This window comes from Erpetoichthys calabaricus, chromosome 14 (assembly GCF_900747795.2).
Source record: "Erpetoichthys calabaricus chromosome 14, fErpCal1.3, whole genome shotgun sequence".
Taxonomy (NCBI): Eukaryota; Metazoa; Chordata; class Cladistia; order Polypteriformes; family Polypteridae; genus Erpetoichthys; species Erpetoichthys calabaricus.
The window spans coordinates 103,567,357-103,588,539 of NC_041407.2; the positions used below are offsets into that span (position 1 = coordinate 103,567,357).

At 40.7% G+C, this 21,183-nt stretch overlaps 1 protein-coding gene and 1 long non-coding RNA gene across 2 annotated transcripts in view; one reads left to right on the forward strand and one right to left on the reverse strand.

The window, feature by feature from the left end:
- ace (angiotensin I converting enzyme (peptidyl-dipeptidase A) 1) overlaps positions 1–12,852 on the forward strand; it is a 64,135-nt gene extending 51,283 nt beyond the window's left edge. Inside the window, exons 24-25 of the mRNA XM_028820012.2 lie at positions 9,321–9,502; positions 12,489–12,852. Coding sequence (XP_028675845.1) covers positions 9,321–9,502; positions 12,489–12,697 — 391 coding nt within the window. The 3' untranslated portion in view covers positions 12,698–12,852. The remainder of the gene's footprint in view (positions 1–9,320; positions 9,503–12,488) is intronic.
- LOC127530169 (uncharacterized) overlaps positions 1–21,183 on the reverse strand; it is a 251,310-nt gene that overhangs the window by 183,578 nt on the left and 46,549 nt on the right. The gene's annotated exons all lie outside the window — the stretch shown is intronic.

Genomic DNA, 21,183 nt, shown 5'->3' on the forward strand with positions numbered 1-21,183 from the left:
ACTTAAGTAAAGAATACAAAAGACAAATACTGATACAACAAAAGAAACAAAATTGCTTAAGGTTTTCCAAAAACAGATTTGTATTTTGTTAAAACCGGTCTGGCTCCCAAACCTCTCTCCTCAAGGCACAACAGACATTCTGTGTCTTTCCTACATTCTACCAACTCCACATCTGATTCAAATTAATACGGAAGTTGTAGCCATACAATGTATACAGTAATCCCTCCTCCATCGCGGGGGTTGCGTTCCAGAGCCACCCGCGAAATAAGAAAATCCGCGAAGTAGAAACCATATGTTTATATGGTTATTTTTATATTGTCATGCTTGGGTCACAGATTTGCGCAGAAACACAGGAGGTTGTAGAGAGACAGGAACGTTATTCAAACACTGCAAACAAACATTTGTCTCTTTTTCAAAAGTTTAAACTGTGCTCCATGACAAGACAGAGATGACAGTTCAGTCTCACAATTAAAAGAATGCAAACATATCTTCCTCTTCAAAGGAGCAAACAAATCAATAGGGCTGTTTGGCTTTTAAGTATGCGAAGCACCGCGGCACAAAGCTGTTGAAGGCGGCAGCTCACACCCCCTCCGTCAGGAGCAGAGAGAGAGAGAGAGACAGATAAAAAAATCAATACTTGCCCTTCGAGCTTTTAAGTATGCGAAGCACCGTACAGCATGTCGTTTCAGGAAGCAGCTGCACAAAAGATAGCAACGTGAAGATAATCTTTCAGCATTTTTAGACGAGCGTCCGTATCGTCTAGGTGTGCGAACAGCCCCCCTGCTCAATCCCCTTACGTCAGGATCAGAGAAAGTCAGCGCAAGAGAGACAGAGAAAAGTAAACTGGGTAGCTCCTCAGCCATCTGCCAATAGCGTCCCTTGTATGAAATCAACTGGGCAAACCAACTGAGGAAGCATGTACCAGAAATTAAAAGACCCATTGTCCTCAGAAACCCGCGAAGCAGCGAAAAATCCGCGATATATATTTAAATATGCTTACATATAAAATCCGCGATGGAGTGAAGCCGCGAAAGGCGAAGCGCGATATAGCGAGGGATTACTGTACTAGTTTTTGGTACACTGTATTAATCCCCAAGTGGAAATTGTCTTTTTTCATGTCCTTTGGTGGTCAGAGAACAAGGTCAGCCATTGTACAGCACCCCTGGAGCAAATTTCAGGTTATGGACTTTGCTCAAGGGCCCAACAGAGCAGAATCCCTTCTGGCAGTAACAGGTTTGAACCTGAAACCAGCTCAGAACCTTCGCCTCAGAGCCACGTACAGTTAACCAATAAAATGATATATTTAGTGGTTAAGAAATACTGGGGAGCTCAAGAATAAGATGGAAATAGCTAATCTTTGGCAATGGGGAAAAAAGTTTTATTTCAACTGGCTATGATCAGCTACAAATAATATATCAAACCAAATTTTCAAAATGTGGTATTGAACTTCTCTTGAAGACATTTGAAAAAGCTGGGGCAGCTGAGCACCTAAAACAGAGGGGAATCCCCAAAAATCTGGTTTCTTATGAACAGTGCTTAAAAGTCACTTCTTCAAGGGACAGAAGGAAATCCAGTGAAGTGCTTGCTCAGCATTTGCCTAGTGATCTGGCACCAAAGAACATGCTTTGACCATGCAAAGAAAGCTTTAAAGAAATGGCCATTCCGGGGATGTTTCAAATAAGAAACCACTTTTTCAGAAAGGCAATAAGCAGAAGAAGCTGCAGTATATGAGACCCCACAAAGCATGTAACATGAGCAAGTGGCAGAATGTTCTAAAGAATGAATCTAAATTTGTAATATCTGGATGAAACATGAATCACTATATTACAAGATGAGTTGGGGAGATGTAAACTGATGCCTGTCTGCAATTTTCAGTGCAATACTGAGGTGGCTCGGCCATTGTCTGGGAATACATTTCAACAAATTATGTTTGGATCTGGTCAACATAAACAGAAAGGTGTTTGCTGAGAAACATAACAATTTTTGATTTGTCTCACTGTACCTTAATAAATACGATTTACTGGTGCAAAGTCACCTTTCCGCAAAAAAATAACCACAAACCACTGCAAACACAAGCAAGGCCTACCAGGAGCACAAGTCAGCAAGCAAAACACTAACAGTACTAGATGTGACCCTTCAGGACTGGGCCATTGGACAGCAAAATGAGTTTAAACAAGCCAAACTCAAAAGAATTTCTAAGAAATAATCAGTGAGAAGTTTGGTAGAATTTATGACATAGCAATGTATCAAAGCAAAATGTTTCAGTTTTACATTCTAAAGGGACACACAAAATATGAACGTGTTTTAAAAACACAAGATATTCTAGCTATTGAACAACAGGTACAGCTGCATGTTCATCCACATTGCACTGATAAGAAAAACCATGGGATGTGATTATATGATCTAGTGAGGAAGTGCATTAAGAAAATTCAGTGAGGCTTATTTGCAAAGTGCACTTTGTGAGAATTTACCAACAAGGTGCAAGATGCAGAAGTATAATATCCTCTTGAAAAATTATTGGATCAAGTGTGTTTTTGTTAAATGGATTGTATGGGGGCTGTAGGGAAATGGCAATTACTGCTAACCTTATATCATATCATCAGTATTCATGTGTTACCTTCAACAAACTGAAATCAACGTGCCGGTCATTGCTAAGGAGAAAAAAAATTAAAAACCAGCAGAGATTCTTGGACTTGATTCTTCCATTGCCTAAAGGAGCTGCTGGGCATTCCCAGTACTGGAAAGGTTGAACACTCTCCATTAAGAGGAACACTCTGCTGTTAAACTGATCGAGTAAAGCTTATGAAAGACAAAACCGATTAACTGAAAGGCTTTAGTAAACCTTTCAATCAACACAAATTCACGTAGCTGCCTCATAATTTGCTATGTGTAGTTCAAGCAGGTCCAGTGAAGTATTCACAGTATCACGCACAATGTTTAAGCCAGTGGTTTCCAAACTCGGTCCTGAGGACCCACTGCGGCTGCAGGTTTTTATTACAGCCAAATTCAATTTGTGATAATAATTGATCTAATTTATTTAGATGGTCTTTTTTCCCCCTTTTCCTATTCTGATTTTAGAAAAGCACAGGAGTATGTCTTTTACATTTATAAGACACTAGCCGTCCCCCCGCGGTTCTGCCCGTGTAGTAGTGAAACAGGACTGTGCGGAGGGCCCTGCTCGGCTCCCCACTCCTGACGTCATGCTTCCCCCTCCCCTCCCCTCGGCCTGCAGCCTCTATCTCGGATTAGCACAAACGTATCACTCCTCCAAGCGAACTATGATACTTAGCGCGATGGGAGAAGTCGCAAAATCAACTGGAATGTTCAAGCAAATTATAGAAAAAAAAAAAGATCTAAATCCGTTAAGTAGTTCTCTCGTTCACTAGCTAAGCGGAGGTAAGTAACGCCCCGAGGCTGGCGCGTGAGTGAGGAGGGCCCCGCTACCTCTCGGATTTGCGCAAATAGATCGGTACCTATGGGTGAACCAAGAGAACTATGATACACAGCGCAATGAGAGAAGTCACAAAATGAACCAGAATGTTCAAGCAAATTATAGAAAGAAAAAAAAAGATCTAAATCCATTAAGTAGTTCTCTCGTGAAAAGCAGACAAACATACAGACCGACAGAGACTGGATTTTTTATTATATATATATATATATATATATATATATATATAGAGAGAGAGAGAGAGAGAGAGAGAGAGAGAGAGAGAGAGAGAGATTTAGAAACATTTCTACATTTGCTTTAAACGTGTATTTCTCTTTTGTTGTCCTATTGTTTTGTTATTTTTTTTGTACAGTTTGCACCCTTCATTGTATCCTAATAATGATAATTAAAACAAACAGAACTGACAGCCAGGTAAACTGGGTTATCATTTTTATGCAGATGACAACTCTATTTCAATGTCAAAAGTGCAACGTCATCAGAGTTTTCTCAGCTCACAACTTGCCTCAGTGAAATTAAAATCTGGATGGAGCACAACTCTTTAAAATTAAAATGCAACAAAACTGAACTCCTTCAAATTGGCACTAAAGCGCTACTTAAGAAAATGAGCTCCTTTTCAGTCACTCTTGACAGTATTCTCATCAGTCCTTCTTCTGATGCAAGGAATCTTGGTGTCATTTTTGATTCCTTCCTTTTTTATTCCGCCCACATAAACCACATTAAGAAACTTTCTTACTTTCACCTCCGTAACATATCCCGTGTTCGCTTGTCCACTTGTCCATGCTTTTATCACATCCCGCATCGAGTATTGTAACTTGCTGCTGGCAGAGGCCCCTTCGGATCTTATATCACAACTCCAGCGGATTCAAAACTCTGCTGCAAGAGTCCTTTCTCGAACCAGCAGCAGCGAGCACATCACACCCATCCTGCTTCACCTTCACTGGCCCCCTGTGTCTTACAGGATTGAATATAAAATTCTATTAATAACCTACAAAGCTTTAAATGGCCTTGCACCGGACTACATCAGTGACCTTCTAAATCACTATGCTCCTGTTCGCCTACTAAGGTCCTCTGATTCTCGTAATCTTGTTGTGCCTCACACTAACCTGCACTCAATGGGTGACAGGGCCTTCAGCTCCATAGCACCCAGACTTTGACATCCCGAAATTAATTAGATCAGCTGACTCCATTCATTCTTTTAAAAAACAACTTAAAACTCATCTATTTAGGAAGGCTTTTAACTTAAATTAACATTCTGCCCATTCTTTCAGTTTACCACTCTGTCCAGGTGCTCAGGATAATTTGTGTGTCTGTTATATCACAAATTGGGTTATCTGTTAAGTTTTTCATTTAGGATTTAATTTAGTATTTTACTCTGGTTTATTGTCCTTTATTTTATTTAATGCTTTATCTGTTTCATTGTTCTATTCAGGAAAACATTTGTCTCCAATGTTACATATACCCTGCTGGTTTTTTTTTTTTCTAAGACTGTGAAGCACCTTGAGCATGGGAAAGGCGCTATATAAATAAAATGTATTATTATTATTAAAGGCGACAATAACTTTAGCGTCAGACCCACTAATCAATAGATAATAAATTAAACAATCTGACACCTGGAAAAGCATAATGAAAATCAGGCTGAAAATTGTTAAAAAGTGAAAAAAAATCCCCTTATAAGTGTTTAGTACATTACAATAAAAATATTACCAAACTTATTTTTCTTATTTCTTCACTGACTCGAAAACACAGAAACTGGGATATAACAGCTCACTTAATCAGGCTAGGAGTTCAATTAAAAACAGAAGTTGGTTGGAACAAAAAAAACTTGCAGCCCCAGGGGTCCCCAGGACTGAGTTTGGGACGCACAGGTTTAAGCGAATCGTGCAAAAACGCAAGTATTATTCGTGACATTTCACACCATCGTTTCATTCAACACATGTATATGACGCATATAGAAAACATAAAATATTCCCGAAGAAATGTTTATTTTGATGCGCCTGGACTGAGTCGTTACGATAACAAGGTTTAGTCAGTCAGTAAGTCATTGCCTAACCCGCTATATCCTAGCACAGGGTCACGGGGGTCTTCTGGAGCCAATCCCAGCACAAGGCAGGAACAAACCCCGGACATGGCGCCAGCCCACCGCAGACAAAGTTTAGTGACCATTCCAAATGGATTTCAAGGGACCTAATCGGGTTGAACGTGTAATATTACTGTTTTACTCTGGGTTGGCGATATTCAAAGGCAGAAGTGTCTGTCCTTCCGAATGCTAGTGAGACTATAAATTAAAACGGGTTTGTTAACAGCAAAAAAACATTCAATCTGATGTGTGAAAAAGCGCGTCTCAAAACATCAAACACCTGCCTAAATAGTTAAAATATAATTCAGTGTAAACAGGTTTATTAACATTAGGGACCTATAGGTAACTATGCTCCACCCCCACTAACTTTAAGGTTGGTATTTGTGGTTGGGGTAGGCCAGCCTAATAATTTAAAATCCAAAAATTAAGTAACCGGTTCCACCGATTTGCTTCACGATAATAGAAAAGTACTAATGCAATATAAACATGAAATACTTTATATATATATTTCTGATTAACATTCGAAAGTCACGAACACATTTATGTATGTAAGTATTTATTTATTTTTGTCGCACTCACCCACCATTACTCGACTCGACTCAACTGGACACCTTTCACCAGAATTTGCGCGGGTGCGCGTAGCCCGGGCGCAGTGCATGATGGGGCGCTTTTCCCATTTGGCGGCTCAACCTCACCCTTCAAGTAATAAATGAAGTTTTAAGTGACAAGTGTTGGAGCATTACCTTCCAGTTGTACTTTTATTTAAGTAAATGGTTTCATTATACAATTGTCAACCATTTTGAGAAAAGGCACACCGTAAAAATTGCTCCGAAAATTCCAGAATGCTGGCGAGACGACTGCGTTTGGGGCAAGTGACCTTATCGGCACGCGGTTAATCGCAAAGTATCTTATTGGTGACAGTATTTGGGCGAATGATGTCCGTTCTAAGTCATGAAACATCGTAAAGTATTTGCATTCAGGCAAATTGGGTTTTGGTTTTTGAGCTTTGATTTATTCAGGCATGTTTTGGGTAGAGAAAGGTGAGCATGGTGGCGCAGTTGCTAGCACTGTTGTGTCAGCTGTGTTCACTGATTATCAGTAATTTTCTCATTTACTTTGGATTAACGTGGATTTGTCTCCTCTTCCTTTGGCTTCCGTTCCAAAGACATACAAGAGAGGCAGCCAGCTGACTCTGAACTGGTATGAATGAGTGTGCCCTGCCCAGCAATGGCCAGGACTCCCTTCTACTGTTGATTCAGTTTGAGGCTTTTGTTAAATGGTTGAATATTTTACATTAAAAAGATCCATCTGTCTGTCTATTGATCATGTCAGTCATTTTCTAACCCACTTAGACCTGAACATGGTTATGGGGTGCTGGAGCCAGTCCTAGCCAGCACAGGGTACAAGGCAGGAACAAACCCTGGTCAGGGCACCAGTTCATCACAGGGCACACACTAGGGCCAATTTAGTATCACCAATCCATCCATCCATCCATTTTCCAACCCGCTGAATCCGAACACAGGGTCACGGGGTCTGCTGGAGCCAATCCCAGCCAACACAGGGCACAAGGCAGGAACCAATCCCGGACAGGGTGCCAACCCACCGCAGGACACACACAAACACACCAAGCACACACTAGGGCCAATTTAGAATTGCCAATCCACCTAACCTGCAAGTCTTTGGACTGTGGGAGGAAACCGGAGCGCCCGGAGGAAACCCACGCAGACACGGGGAGAACATGCAAACTCCACACCAGGGAGGACCCGGAATGTAAACCCTGGTCTCCTTCCTGAGAGGCAGCAGTGCCACCCTGCTGTTCTTTGTGAGAAAACACTTTTCCATGACACAAAAAGCTATTTAGAGTGGAGAAGTGGTTAGCACTGGTCCAAATGTTTTGTCTATCCTCACAGGTGGCGCAGTGGTAGTGCTGCTGCTTTGCAGTAAGGAGATTGTGGGTTTGCTTCCCAGGTCCTCCCTGTGTGGAGAGCGCTTTGAGTAGTGAGAAAAGCGCTATATAAATGAAAATAATTATTATTACGTCTGCACAGTTTTTTTTCCTCCAGGTACTCTGGTTCACCTCCTACATCTAAAAAGACACATACAGTTAAGGCCAAAAGTTTACATCCACCTAAGCTAAATATTTTCAAACTCAACGTTTCATAGCAGGTGGCACGGTAGCACAATGGTAGCACTGCTGCCTTGCAGTAACAAGACCGGGGTTCATGTCCCAGGTCCTCCCTGTGAGGAGCTTGCATGTTCTCCCTGTGCTCAGGTTTCCTTCCACAGTCCAAAGACATGCAGGTAAGGTGAACTGGCAACACTACATTGGCCCCAGTGTGTGGGTGTTTACCCTTCAATGGACTGGCATCCTGTCCAGGTTTTGTTCCTCCATTGTGCCCTATGCTGGCTGGGATTGTCTACAGCCCCACCACGACCCTGGTCTGAATGAAACGGGTTAGAAAATGACATGACATGTTTCACAATGGGTGGCACAGTAGCGCAGTGGTGGTGCTGCTGCCGCCTTGCAGTAAGAAGACCAGGGTTTGTGTCTGCATGTTCTCCCCGTGTCTGCGTGAGTTTCCTCCCACTGTCCAAAGGCATGCAGGTTACGTTAAATGGCAATGCTAGATTGGCAATGGTGTGTTGGTGTGTGTGTTCATCCTGCGATGGACTGGCGTCTTGTCCACGTTTGTTCCTCCATTGTGCCCTATGCGGGCTGGGATTGTCTCCAGCCCCACCGCAACCCTGGTATGTACTTAGCGGGTTTGAAAATGACATGACACGTTTCACAACAGGCAGGAGAGGGGTGCAAAGGTAGTGCTGCTGTCTTCCAGTAAGAAGACCAGGGTTTGTGTCTCAGGTCCTCCCTACCTGAGGCTTGCGTGTTCTATCCATGTCCATGTGGGCTTTCTCCCACTGTCCAAAAACATGCAGGTTAGGTGAACTGGCAACACTATATTGGCCTAGCATGTCTGACTGGCACCCTGTCCAGGGTGTATTCCTGTTTTGGGCCTTATGCTTGCTGGGATTGGTTCAACGGGTTGACCCTGGTCTGGATTAAGAGGGTTAGAAAATGACATGTCATGTTTCATTATGGATTATTGTCAATGTGGAATATGAATGTTCTCCTCTTGTATATATTTTTTTCAAGTACTCCCGTTTTCCTTCCACATCACAAAGGACATTCATGTTAGTTGATTACTCTAAATTGGTCCCCTGTAAGCTGTGGATGTTGGTGTAAAGCAGGTCCTGAATTCCATCCAGAATTGTCTCTGGCCTTGCACTTGACAATACTTGGTAGTCTTCCCCTGTGGCCCTGAACTGGAATAAGCAGGTTTGGGAACATTACGTGACTTGAACAAGATGAGCCTGAGGCATGTATTGAACGGGAAGCGTACGATCTGCAGTGCAGCATTCTAACAGTTATACCACACTGCCTTTCTAGACTCTGTCATATAAAATATTAGACATTTTGAGTGACTGAGGTCTTCCCAATCCTTAAAGGCACACAGATTAGCACAAACTAATCCTGACGTTTTCATACAATACACCGCACTATAGCTAGAGACGTACATCAAAAAGACGTGAAAGTCCAGCAGAAGAATCACTGGGTGCCTTTCAAGTCCCCTTAGCTATATACACAGTAGTGGTTGCTAGTTTTTCCTGTGGCTGGAAAATTGCAACAGCTGAGGTGTGGATTCAGTCCCAGAAAATGGATGGAAATGTGAAAGGTACAGGCATTCGTTAATGATTTATTGCCATATGTGTCCTTAATTAAAAATTTTGTTATTGCAGGGATGTCATGAAGCTTGGTTTTAGCAAGCCTTGGCCTGAAGCAATGAAGATGATCACCGGTCAGCCCCACATGTCTGCTGCCTCTCTGCTTAAATATTTTGATCCCCTCATTAAATGGCTGGAGCAGAAGAATAAAGAAAATCAGGACATCCTTGGCTGGCCAGAATTTGATTGGGTTCCAGGTAAGCCAGGCTGAGAGGGTAGTGCATAGTGAGTAGTGGGATCTCTGTAGCCCCAGTGATGGGTTTGCATAGGCCTGTCTGAGTATTAATATGTAAAATGGGATAGGATTTGTCTACAAGTCTCTTTTAAATTTGGGTATAAATTGTTGCTGGCAAGAGGTTGTGAGGATAAGGAGGAGGCAAAAGTCCCACACAAATGAGAGCTGCAGGGTGAGTTACGCTACCAGCATGAGTGGTACACAAGACATTTGATGAGCAATATTTAGGGGCCCCAATAAAATGGTGTATTACATCCTAGACAAAATCCTTTAAAGCTTTCCCAGCACACTAGGGAACATGTGCTCCAATTTTTATGGTACGGCCGTTTGACCCTTCTTAAAAATACTGCATAGATAAGAGTGATGACAGGAAACAAACGATAAGGTTGGCAACATCTTCCAGCCACTAGATGATCTTAGAGAGATGCACATGGGACTACGCTGTGGTCATAACAAAGCCGTCAGTATGGAGTCTGCCTGGGAGACCTGGCGTTTTCAGAAGAACTAAAGTTTCAGGGGTGTAATGTCATCAAGAACTACTAGAGAGAGTTCTAATCTTGCATCTGTGGAGCAAATGCAGAGCTGCCCTCGACTTGAGAAGTGATCTTAGGATGACGTTCAAAGCTGTCACGCACGGAGAAGTCGGTTGAGTCAAGAGTTCGCAGAACAATTGGTGGGAGAGGGTCAGCTGGCGTTAGGATGAAAGGCCAGGGCCTGAGAAAGGGGGTGCTTAGTTTTAGATCTCAGGTGGGAAAGAACCTGGCCAAAACAGGAAAGGACTTAAAACCTAGTTAGGACTGCTTCTAAAACCATCACCTGTTTTATTTATTTAATTTTGCAATTTATTCTTTCTCTGTGATGTTTTATATCACCAAAAACACTGTTATTTATGAGTATTTAACCCCCAGAACAGTGGCTCCCAAACATAGTCCTGGTGACCCACTGTGGCTGAAGGTTTTTGTTCCAACCAGATTCACAATGGGTGATAGTAATAGATGACAACTGATCTTATTTAATTAGTTGGTCTTTTTTACTCTTCTCTTATTCTGCATTCAGAAAAACACAACAGTATGGTTTTCACACTTATAAGACATTTAGAAATCCATCCATCCATTTTCCAACCCGCCGAATCCGAACACAGGGTCACGGCGTTCTGCTGGAGCCAATCCCAGCCAACACAGGGCGCAAGGCAGGAAACAAACCCTGGGCAGGGCGCCAGCCCACAGCCACACACACACCCACACACCAAGCACATACTAGGGACAATTTAGGGTCACCAATGCACCAAAGCATGTCTTTGGACTGTGGGGGGAAACCCACGCAGACACAGGGAGAACATGCAAACTCCACACAGGGACATTTGGAAATGTTTCTGTTTTTTTCTAAAGCTATAAATGCTTAACTCTCCTTTGTTTTCCTACCATTTTTCCCTTTTCCTGTGTAGTTTACTCCCTTCATCCATCCATCCATTGTCCAACCCGCTGAATCCAAACACAGGGTCACGGGGGTCTGCTGGAGCCAATCCCAGCCAACACAGGGTGCAAGGCAGGAACCAATCCTGGGCAGGGTGCCAACCCACCGCAGTTCCTCCCTTCATTTAACCCTAAATAGTAACACCAGCATAGCAGACACCCAGGATGATGAAAGCTGCAATGACTTAAGTGTCAGACCTGCAAATTGATAAATTATCAATTAAATAACCAGAACACATGGAAAAGCAGAATGAACATTAGGTTGAAAAAAAGTGTTAACGACTTAAACAACTACATATTCCCCATACATCTGCTTACAACATTTTAATAAAAATCTGCCAAACTTAGTTTGTAATTTCTACATTGACTCCAAAACACAGAAATTGGGAAATAATGAATCACTTAATTAAGCTAAGAGTCCAATGAAAAACAGAAGTTGGTTAGAACAAAATCCTGCAGCCACAGTGGGTCTCCAGGACCAAGTTTGGGGACCATTGCCCTAGAACAGGGGTCCTCAGTCACGGTCCTGGAGGACCGCTGCAGCTGCAGATTTTCCTTCCAACTAATGTCCTAATTGTCCTTGCTGACAATGAAACTTGGGATTTAACTGTTTTGCTTGTTAGTGCTTTCATTCATCCAAGTGAAATTTTAATTGCGCTGTAGAGTTTCCTTCTCTGAGAACATTATCCATGTGTTTTGTGGACCAGAACAGATTTAAATTGAATGCTCCTTCCAATTCCCCTCTCATTTATTTCTAAACATTTTTTAAACACAGACACTTTTAATGGTGCATATGCACAGGTTTAAAAGGAAGCACGTTAGCTGGAGAGCTGCTGGTTTATTGGTTATCTGTATTTGATTATGAAATAATGCCTGGTTAAAAAACAGGCAACAATAAAAACTTAAATGCAGCTGCTAAAAACTAAAATAGGAAATTAAAGGTTCAGAATTGTAACTGGCAAGATAACTAAAATTAAGCCCAATTACTTTGGTAGTAAATAAATGGGTTCTAATTAAGAAATTGTTTGAAGTGAAAACCTGCAGCCATTGCAGATTTCCAGGACTGTACTTGAGGACCTCAGATCTACAATTTAACTAACATTTTTCTTTGATGAATGAAAGTGCTAACAAATCATATAGTTAAATCCCAAATTTCATTATCAGCAAGGAATGAGTGCTACTTAGGAAACTGGCTGGAATGAAAACCTGTAGCCACTGCGGCCCTCCAAGACTGTGATTGAGGACCCCTGCCATAGAAGTTTGTCTGAGTGTGGAGGGCTACCACAACTGCACTACACTGTAAAAATCTAATTTCTGCCATACTTTGCCATTAATTACTCTGCTGGGTTTTTTTTCTGAATGGAAATCAGTTCATTTCTACATTAAAACAATTTGTATATTGGGGGGAAATCATGCAGATGCTCAATACGATTAGAAAATATGTTCAGAGACTAATTATTTTGTATTATTTTAAAGCCACATCCACAAACAATCCAGAAAAAGAAGAATCCAAGAAAGTAGATTTCCTCGGTTTGTCCCTCGACAACAGCCAAGCCATAGCTGGCCAGTGGATCCTGTTCGTTATTGCCATGGTGTTGGTCATTTCTGTCGCTTTAGTGGGATACAAGTACTTCAGAATAAAAAAGAAATCAGAAATGTCAGGCTCCGAATTGGAACTCAAATGAAAGTGACTTCCTGTTCATATGGTATACTCTTTTATTTTCCTTCATGTGTTCATGTGATCAGGTCAAAATTATTTGACTATGCAACAAAACCAACTGGATTTTCTAATTTATTTGTAGAATATTGGACATCGAAATAAATTTAAATAAATTATGAAGCCTGTAGTATTTTGTGTGGTTATTTGTGGTGTGGGCAATGCAGACAGAATGAGAAAGGTAGTTTTTTTTAAATGCAGTATTTTATAGGTGTTACTTGAGCAAATAACAGCAATTACTTTGTGTTTCTATCTTTCTTACGTAAAACACATTGTAGTCAGCAGTTTCACGTAAAACACAAATAAAAAAGTTAGGCCTGAAATTAGTTCATGGAAGAAACTACATACAAAATCCCAGGGTAGGCGTGCCAATCCAAAATAAATGGTTTTAGCTCTATATGCTGTGAGCAAATATTATATACAGTCATATGAAAAAGTTTGGGAACCCCTCTCAGCCTGCATAATAATTGACTCTACTTTCAACAAAAAAGATAACAGTGGTCTGTCTTTCATTTCCTAGGAACAATCTGAGTACTGCGATGTTTTCTGAACAAAGATTTTTAGTGACACAGTATTTAGTTGTATGAAATTAAATCAAATGTGAAAAACTGGCTGTGCACAAATGTGGGTCCCCTTGTCATTGTGCTGATTTGAATGCCTGTCACTGCTCAATGCTGATTGGTTGATGAGCTCATTAAGCCTTGAACTTCATAGACAGGTGTGTCCCATCATGAGATATAAAGGTATTTAAGGTGGTCAATTACAAGTTGTGCTTCCTTCCCTTTGAGTCTCCTCTGAAGAGTGACAGCATGGGATCCTCAAAGCAACTCTCCGAAGATCTGAAAACAAAGATTGTTGAGTCTCCTGGTTTAGGGGAAGGCTACAAAAAGCCATCTCAGAGGTTTAAACTGTCAGTTTCAACTGTAAGGAATGGAATCAGGAAATGGAAGGCCACAGGCACAGTTGCTGTTAAACCAGCAGGTCTGGCAGGCCAAGAAAAATACAGGAGTGGCATATGGGCAGGATTGTGAGAATGGTCACAGACAACACACAGATCACCTCCAAAGACCTGCAAGAACATCTGGCTGCAGATGGTGTATCTGTACATCGTTCTACAGTTCAGCACAATTTGCACAAAGAACATCTGTATGGCAGGGTGATGAGAAAGAAGCCCTTTCTGCACTCGTGCCACAAACAGAGTCGCTTGTTGTATGCCAATGCTCATTTAGACAAGCCAGATTCATTTGGAACAAAGTGCTTTGGACTGATGAGACACAAATTGAGTTATTTGGTCAGAACAAAAAGCGCTTTGCATGGCGGAAGAAGAACACCGCATTCCAAGAAAAACACCTGCTACCTACTGTCAAATTTGGTGGAGGTCCCATCATGCTGTGGGGCTGTGTGGCTAGTTCAGGGACTGGGGCCCTTGGTAAAGTCGAGGGTCGGATGAATTCAACCCAACATCAACAAATTCTTCAGGATAATGTTCAAGCATCAGTCACAAAGTTGAATTACGCAGGGGTTGGATATTCCAACAAGACAATGACCCAAAACGCAGTTCGAAATCTACAAAGACATTAATGCAGAGGGAGAAGTACAATGTTCTGGAATGGCCATCACAGTCCCCTGACTTGAATATCATCGAAAATCTATGGGATGATTTGAAGCAGGCTGTCCATCAAATTGAACTGAACTGGAGAGATTTTGTATGAAGAATAATCAGAAATACCTCCATCCAGAGTCCAGACACTCATCACAGGCTATAGAAGGACAGCGTCTAGAGGACAAAAGGAGGCTCAACTAAGTATTGATGTCATATCTCTGTTGCGGTGCCCACATATATGCACTTGTCTAATTTTGTTATGATGCATATTGCATATTTTCTTTTAATCCAATAAACTTAATGCCACTGCTAATACTTCTGTTTCCATAAGGCATGTCAGATATTATAAGGAAGTTGCCACTTTGAAAGCTCAGCCAACGAGAAACAAAAATCCAAAGAATTAAGAGGGGTTCCCAAACGTTTTCATATGACTGTACCAGTAACAGCGTACTGCACGTTAACGTGCAGTGAATCCACTTGACTTGATCATTCCTAGTTCTCATCCTCTTTCTCTGTACATTTACCATTCGTGTGCTCAGAGGTTGATGCGCTTGCTGCTTCCTGAGCAGTTCTTCTTTTCTCCACCCTAGCGGCCCGCTTCTTCTCTTCTTTTGTCAGCATCTTTTCACGTTAAAACTGATTATGTCAGTGTCTGTGTTGCAATTATTTAGTACATTTTCTTTAATTTTTCACTTAAGCTGGCACTTAAGTCTTCAATCTGCCTCAAGAATGATTTAAGATATGAAGAGGTAGGGGAAGTGACGGCAAAGGTGGTAGGGATGAGAACGGTGCCCATACGCATGCGCCACATGGCCGGCCTGCTGCCCAGAGTTGATTGTACAATAAAATAAAATAAAAATATAAAGAGGAATAAAAATCATCACCACGAAAGTGGACAGTAGAGGACCCATAGTATTACGTGTACCAAATTTCAGGTCAATAGGTCAAACGGTTTGCGAGCTACAGGTGATTTAAAATCCTAGCGTATTATATAAGAAGATCATAATAGTTCAGTCTTTGAAAGCCAAGAACAGAAAAGACAGTAAAGGAAAAGTGATGGAAAGTAGGTAAGCTTTTTAAAGACAAGCAGACATTCTCCCCCTTCTTGTCTACAGCTATGCTCATGGAGGCTTAGTGTATTATGGATAATTGTCACTGAAAAGGTAAGTTCAGTATTTTTCAAGTCAAAGTTATTTCTTTACAATCATGGTACATATTAAATTGCCCCTTGAAACTGTGTTCTAAACGGGAGCATTAATTATTAATTTAATAAAATATGTAGCCTGTTTTTGCATTTTAAAATGGAGGTGAAATGGCTGGAGTACAAACATGCAAAAAAAAGCCTTAAACCTTACCCAACACATTCATTTATTTTATGTTTTTTTTAACACTTTATTGAATTTATTAAAATCAAATAACATTCCATACAAGCAAGACAAATTTTTCAAAACTAGGTTCGAATCAAATCAACCTCCACCCATGAGAAAGAGAGCTAGGCCAACAGAGTAAAACTTTAATAGTAGGAAAAATAAATAGATTAAAAAATGGAAGAGAATCCACTTCCTCAATTTAAATGCTTATTCTAAAATGTTATTAATCAGATCCTGCCAGGTTTTAAAAAAGTTTTGAACAGATCCTCAAAGTGAGAATTTGATTGTTTCCAATTTCAAATAATATACAACATGAGTTCCCCACTGACTTAAAAGAGATGACTTAGGATTCTGTCAGCTGAGCGAGACAAGTCTACGTGCCAATAGTGAAGTAAAGGCAATTCCAGTTTTGTTTGTCCTTCTCCACTTTAAGCCCCTCTATGAGCCCACGAAACTCAGCAGTTAGTGGATTAGGAGGGATTGGGACCCCATGGCTGTCTGAATGGCATTTAAAGATTTTGGTCCAAAATGATGTTAATTTGGTGCAGGCCCAGAAAATGTGGCCCAGTGAGGCTGGAGCTCGATTGCAACATTCTCAGATTGGCCCTTGCCCTTGTGACATTTTGGACAATTTTAAACAAGATAGATGTGCTCAGTAATTTTAACTTGAATGATTGTATGCTTTGCACATATGGAGCTCGAGTAAATTCTGTGCATGGCTGCCTTCCACTCCTTTTCTGAGATGTTGAGTGAGAGATCCTTTTCCCACTGTACTTGGGGATCTTTGAAAGGGAGGGACTTTAAAATGGTTTTATATATTACAGAAATGCTGTCCGAGTCCTCGAGACTGATCAGTATTTTTTCCGGAATAGAGGTGGGTGGAAGGTGAGGAAAATTGGGCAGGTTTTGTAAGTGTTGTTGAGTATTGATACGCATCTTGCATACATATTGCGAAACAGCATATATGTGTTGTTGTAGGAATGACAAAAAGCAAGACATTTTTGTGAGATTCTGTGATTTTAAAGGGACATCGGCTATGCGCTTCGCCTCTTCTCTCCTCCATGGCAAACTTTCTACCCTGGTATGCGGTTTCACTTTGAAATCTCATCCCCATGAGCTGTTATTGACAGTATTTAATGTTGATGTCCAGATGTAAATTGCTGTCTCTGTTCTGTACACACCTAGGTAATAATCAATGAAAAATGTCACACAATCAATCACAGTCTTTCACTACTTGTGATAGAAATAATTTAAAATTAATTGAACTAAGTATGTTTAACCTCTCAAAAATGTTGTCCTCAGTTTTTTATTACCTTATCTACATTAAGAGTAATTCGGTATGAGCTATAAAGTTCAATATTTAGTTTGTGCTGCCGTTTGGCTCTATTGCGTTATCTGGTCTTTTCATTTTCCCAGTAATTTTTTTTATCATGCATACACATGACCTCCACAGGAAATACATAAAGATAAGTGTTGATTGGCACTATAAACTTAGTATTGATGTGCAAGTGGCCTTGGCTCTTTCAGAATCTACAGGTCCTCACAGGTGGCGCAGTGGTAGTGCTGCTGCTTTGCAGTAAGAGACTGTGGAAGACTGTGGGTTCGCTTCCCGGTTCCTCCCTGTGTGGATAGCGCTTTGAGTACTAAGAAAAGCGCTATATAAATGTAATGAATTATTATTATTATTATTATTAATCTAAGGTTTTATAAAAGATGTAATTCAGTGTAATCAGTTTAGATTTATTGTTATTGAGACAAACCACAATGAAACGCTAATGTTCACACCTCACTAACATGCACCATTCTTTCTCTTGGCGTAAGCTATGTAAAATATAATAACACAGAATATACTAGGAACAAGGAGTTGAGTGTGGATCTGCCATTACACCACGGTGTCTGTATGTGATTCACTACATGTGCCCACATAGCCTAAAGAGTACTGAGAAAAGCGCTATATAAGTGTAATGAATTATTAATTATTATTATTATTAAAGAAAGAATTCAGACGTGAGCGTCAGTAGGCTTTACACCCCAGGAACCAAGTTATATGAACTATTCTGTAACATTTCAGTAATTATTTACCACTCTGATGCTGATGTTTCTGAACATAAAATAATTAATTACAATAGCAATTGATGAGAAGAATTCAAAATTATTTGCAGAATTACTGTATTTGAGGGTTCCTCTAGAGGGCCTCTTTCTCTTGCACGGTCTGTCTCAAAAACTAATCAGCACATTGTCATCTCATAACAGGCTTAAGTTTCCGGTTTGGTATTCGGCCATTTTAGCTCTGGACCGTCCTCGAGAAACTGTGAGGCACAGACAGACACCCACATAGGCAGACAGACAGACACACACCCATTATTGAGATATCAATATTTTTTTTTATAACTGAATTTTATTAAAGGGTAAGTAATCAGATGTACAGAGGAAAACAACACTGTAACATTATATATTACATAATCACAGAACAATGAGATTATCTCTATTTATCAATGTTATCCAAAATATCAATTAAAGGGAAACTTAATACATGGAAATTACATAGAACAGTGAACCATGAACTAAAAGAGAAAACTCTTCATTACTATTAACATATACTGGGGGGGGTTAGCCTCACTTATTCAAACCCACTGAACACTTGTGAATGTGTGCAATTATAAAGTTTAGCTTACAGTACCTAATTAAAACAACATCTTTATTTAATATATGGGCCTTTATACCAGTATAGCCAATCCTTTGCATATTTTAGGGAAGGTATCATTTTTAATTGCAATTATTTTTTCAAAAGAAGAAGCACAAAGGTCTATTTCTTCCAAGACATCAGATATTTTTAAGGCAATAGATGATTTCTAGTATCGAGCTATAATCCGTCTTGCTGCAAATAATGTTTGTAAAATAAAAGTGTGACAATTTGGTTGATAGTTGTCTATCCCCAATCCAAGCAAAGCCAACTGAGGAGTTAATTTCATTTTCAGTTTTAAAGAATATGAGAGAAAATTCTGAACTGCCAGCCAATAATGATAAAGGGATATCAATATTTTCAGTACCAGAGGACCCTAAAACTTCGAGATCCATTGAAAACTGGAGATCGAAATTTTTGACAAATCTAAAGCTTTTGCTCCTTCCCCGACAGATGATAGGTTATGGTGCAAACAAAAACTATGATTTGGGTACACATGGCATTAGAAAATAATATGATTTGAGTACGCATGTGCTGCCAGTGTTAAATCCCAGCAGATGCGTACTCAAATTTAATTTCAGGGCATGCTGACAAATTGAGATAGATAGATAGATAGATAGATAGATAGATAGATAGATAGATAGATAGATAGATAGATAGATAGATAGATAGATAGATAGATAGATAGATAGATGAAGTTCTCCACAACCCTGTGGGGATCTGGGGTGGCCGCCAGAGGGTGCTGCATGGATCCCGGAGCCAGCCTGGACAACTCTAGAGCCTCGCCCGGAAGTGCAATCAGGAACAGGTGATCAAGCATCTGGAGCACTTCCGGGTGGGCTATAAAAAGGACCGGCAACCACCACTCAGGGCCAGAATCAGGAGGAAGAGGACGAGGTTGCCTGGGAGGAGTGGTGGTGCCAGAAGAAGGGTTGTGGTTTGTGTTGTTACTGTGCTTGGGACTGTGTTGTGGCTGGAGAGTTCACAGGGAAGATGTGCCCTCCAGCTGAAGAAAGAATAAAGTCTGTGTGTTTTTACATGTGCCTCTGTGTAAGTCTGTGCCGGGTTGGGCGCTATACGGCGTCCATTTCACAATAGATAATGTGGGAAATTAGGGTCCCTGCCGACCCCTGAACCCGCAGACAACACATTCTGACACCAGGTAAAAGCCCAATATTAAATTTATTATAACAAAATGTGCACAAAGAACCTCCACCTCCACTATACGCAATACTAAATCATTAATCACAATATAATAATCAATCACAATCCTCCACTCCCAGCAGCGCCGTTCCACACCCTCCCAACTCGGCTCACTGCTGGGATCTCCCACAGTCCTTTTATATCCCTCGACCCGGAAGTGCCTCTGTCCTCTGGTCAGATGAAATCTTCTTCTTTTTCTTCAGCTCAGAAGTACTTCACTACTTCCGTCCTCGTGACGTGGCAGTACTTCTGGGATATATGGAAAATACAAATCCCCATGCCTCCCTGCAGCGTCTACTTGGGGTTCCCACAGTATCCAGCAGGGCTGTGAAGTAAAACTCCAATGTCCATGATGCCCTGCAGGAATTTGGGGCCCGTCCATGTTGCAGGTCTCCATCTAGCGGTGTGGGGGTATTGGCCAGGATAAACTGCCGGCCATATATCACAATAGATAGATAGATAGATAGATAGATAGATAGATAGATAGATAGATAGATAGATAGATAGATAGATAGATAGATAGATAGATAGATAGATAGATAGATAGATAGATAGATAAGTTCTTTATTCATCCCCTCATGGAAATTCATGGTGACCAGTAGCTCAAACACATCAGTAAAAATTGCTAAAAATTATTATAAAAGTAAGGAGAACACACATAAATAAATAAGTAGATAAAAAATACAAATGAGTCAATTGTTACAATGTTGGAAGTAGTAACCAGGTCATAAATCAATTGTATTGACAACCGCATTATAAAATCTCACGGCAGTAGGAACAAATGATCTTCTAGACGTGCTGCTACATCAGACACATGGCACACGATTTTGCAGAGCATCATTTGTTACAAGCCATGATATAGCCATTGAAGAAATAGAATTGCAAAGACCAAACAATGGATAGTGTACAGCCTGAAGCTACAGAAATTTGGTGAATTGGAGATTGCCTAATGGCCGCTGCAAGCTGACAAGGAAACTTACCCTTACCTCATGAAAACTGTACCAAGAATCTGTGATAAAATGTGTTACTTCTAATTTACTTTGGTTGTCACAAGGATGCCTCAGTAATGCAGAAGGTCCATTCTTTCACTTGGTAAGCTGGAAGGCTTTTGTTTTCAGGTGTGGACCTTGGTACCCATCCATCATCCAACCCACTATATCCTAACTACAGGGTCACGGGGGTCTGTTGGAGCCAATCCCAACTAACACAGGGTGCAAGGCAGGAAACAAAACCCAGGCAGGGTGCCAGCCCACCGCAGACCTTGGTACCCTTCATCTTTATTTTAAAGCACAAGAGCAGGCTAGGAATTTTTTTTAATTTATGAAAAATGCTACATTTTTCAATTATTTAATGAAGAAAAGTAATCTCATGAATGTAAATGTATTGAGAGAAAGGAGAACTCCAAAATGAATGCATGAATGTTCTGGTCATGACGACCACGCACAGGTGACTGGGGGTCAGGAGAGAGAAAACACAGAATTTCCTTAATGGAAAGGGCTTGCTTGCTTTTGTTTATAAGATAGGATTTTAACTTTCAAGAACATTGTGTTTACTTGCGTTTAAAAAAAAAAACCATAAAGATACTTATTCCAAGA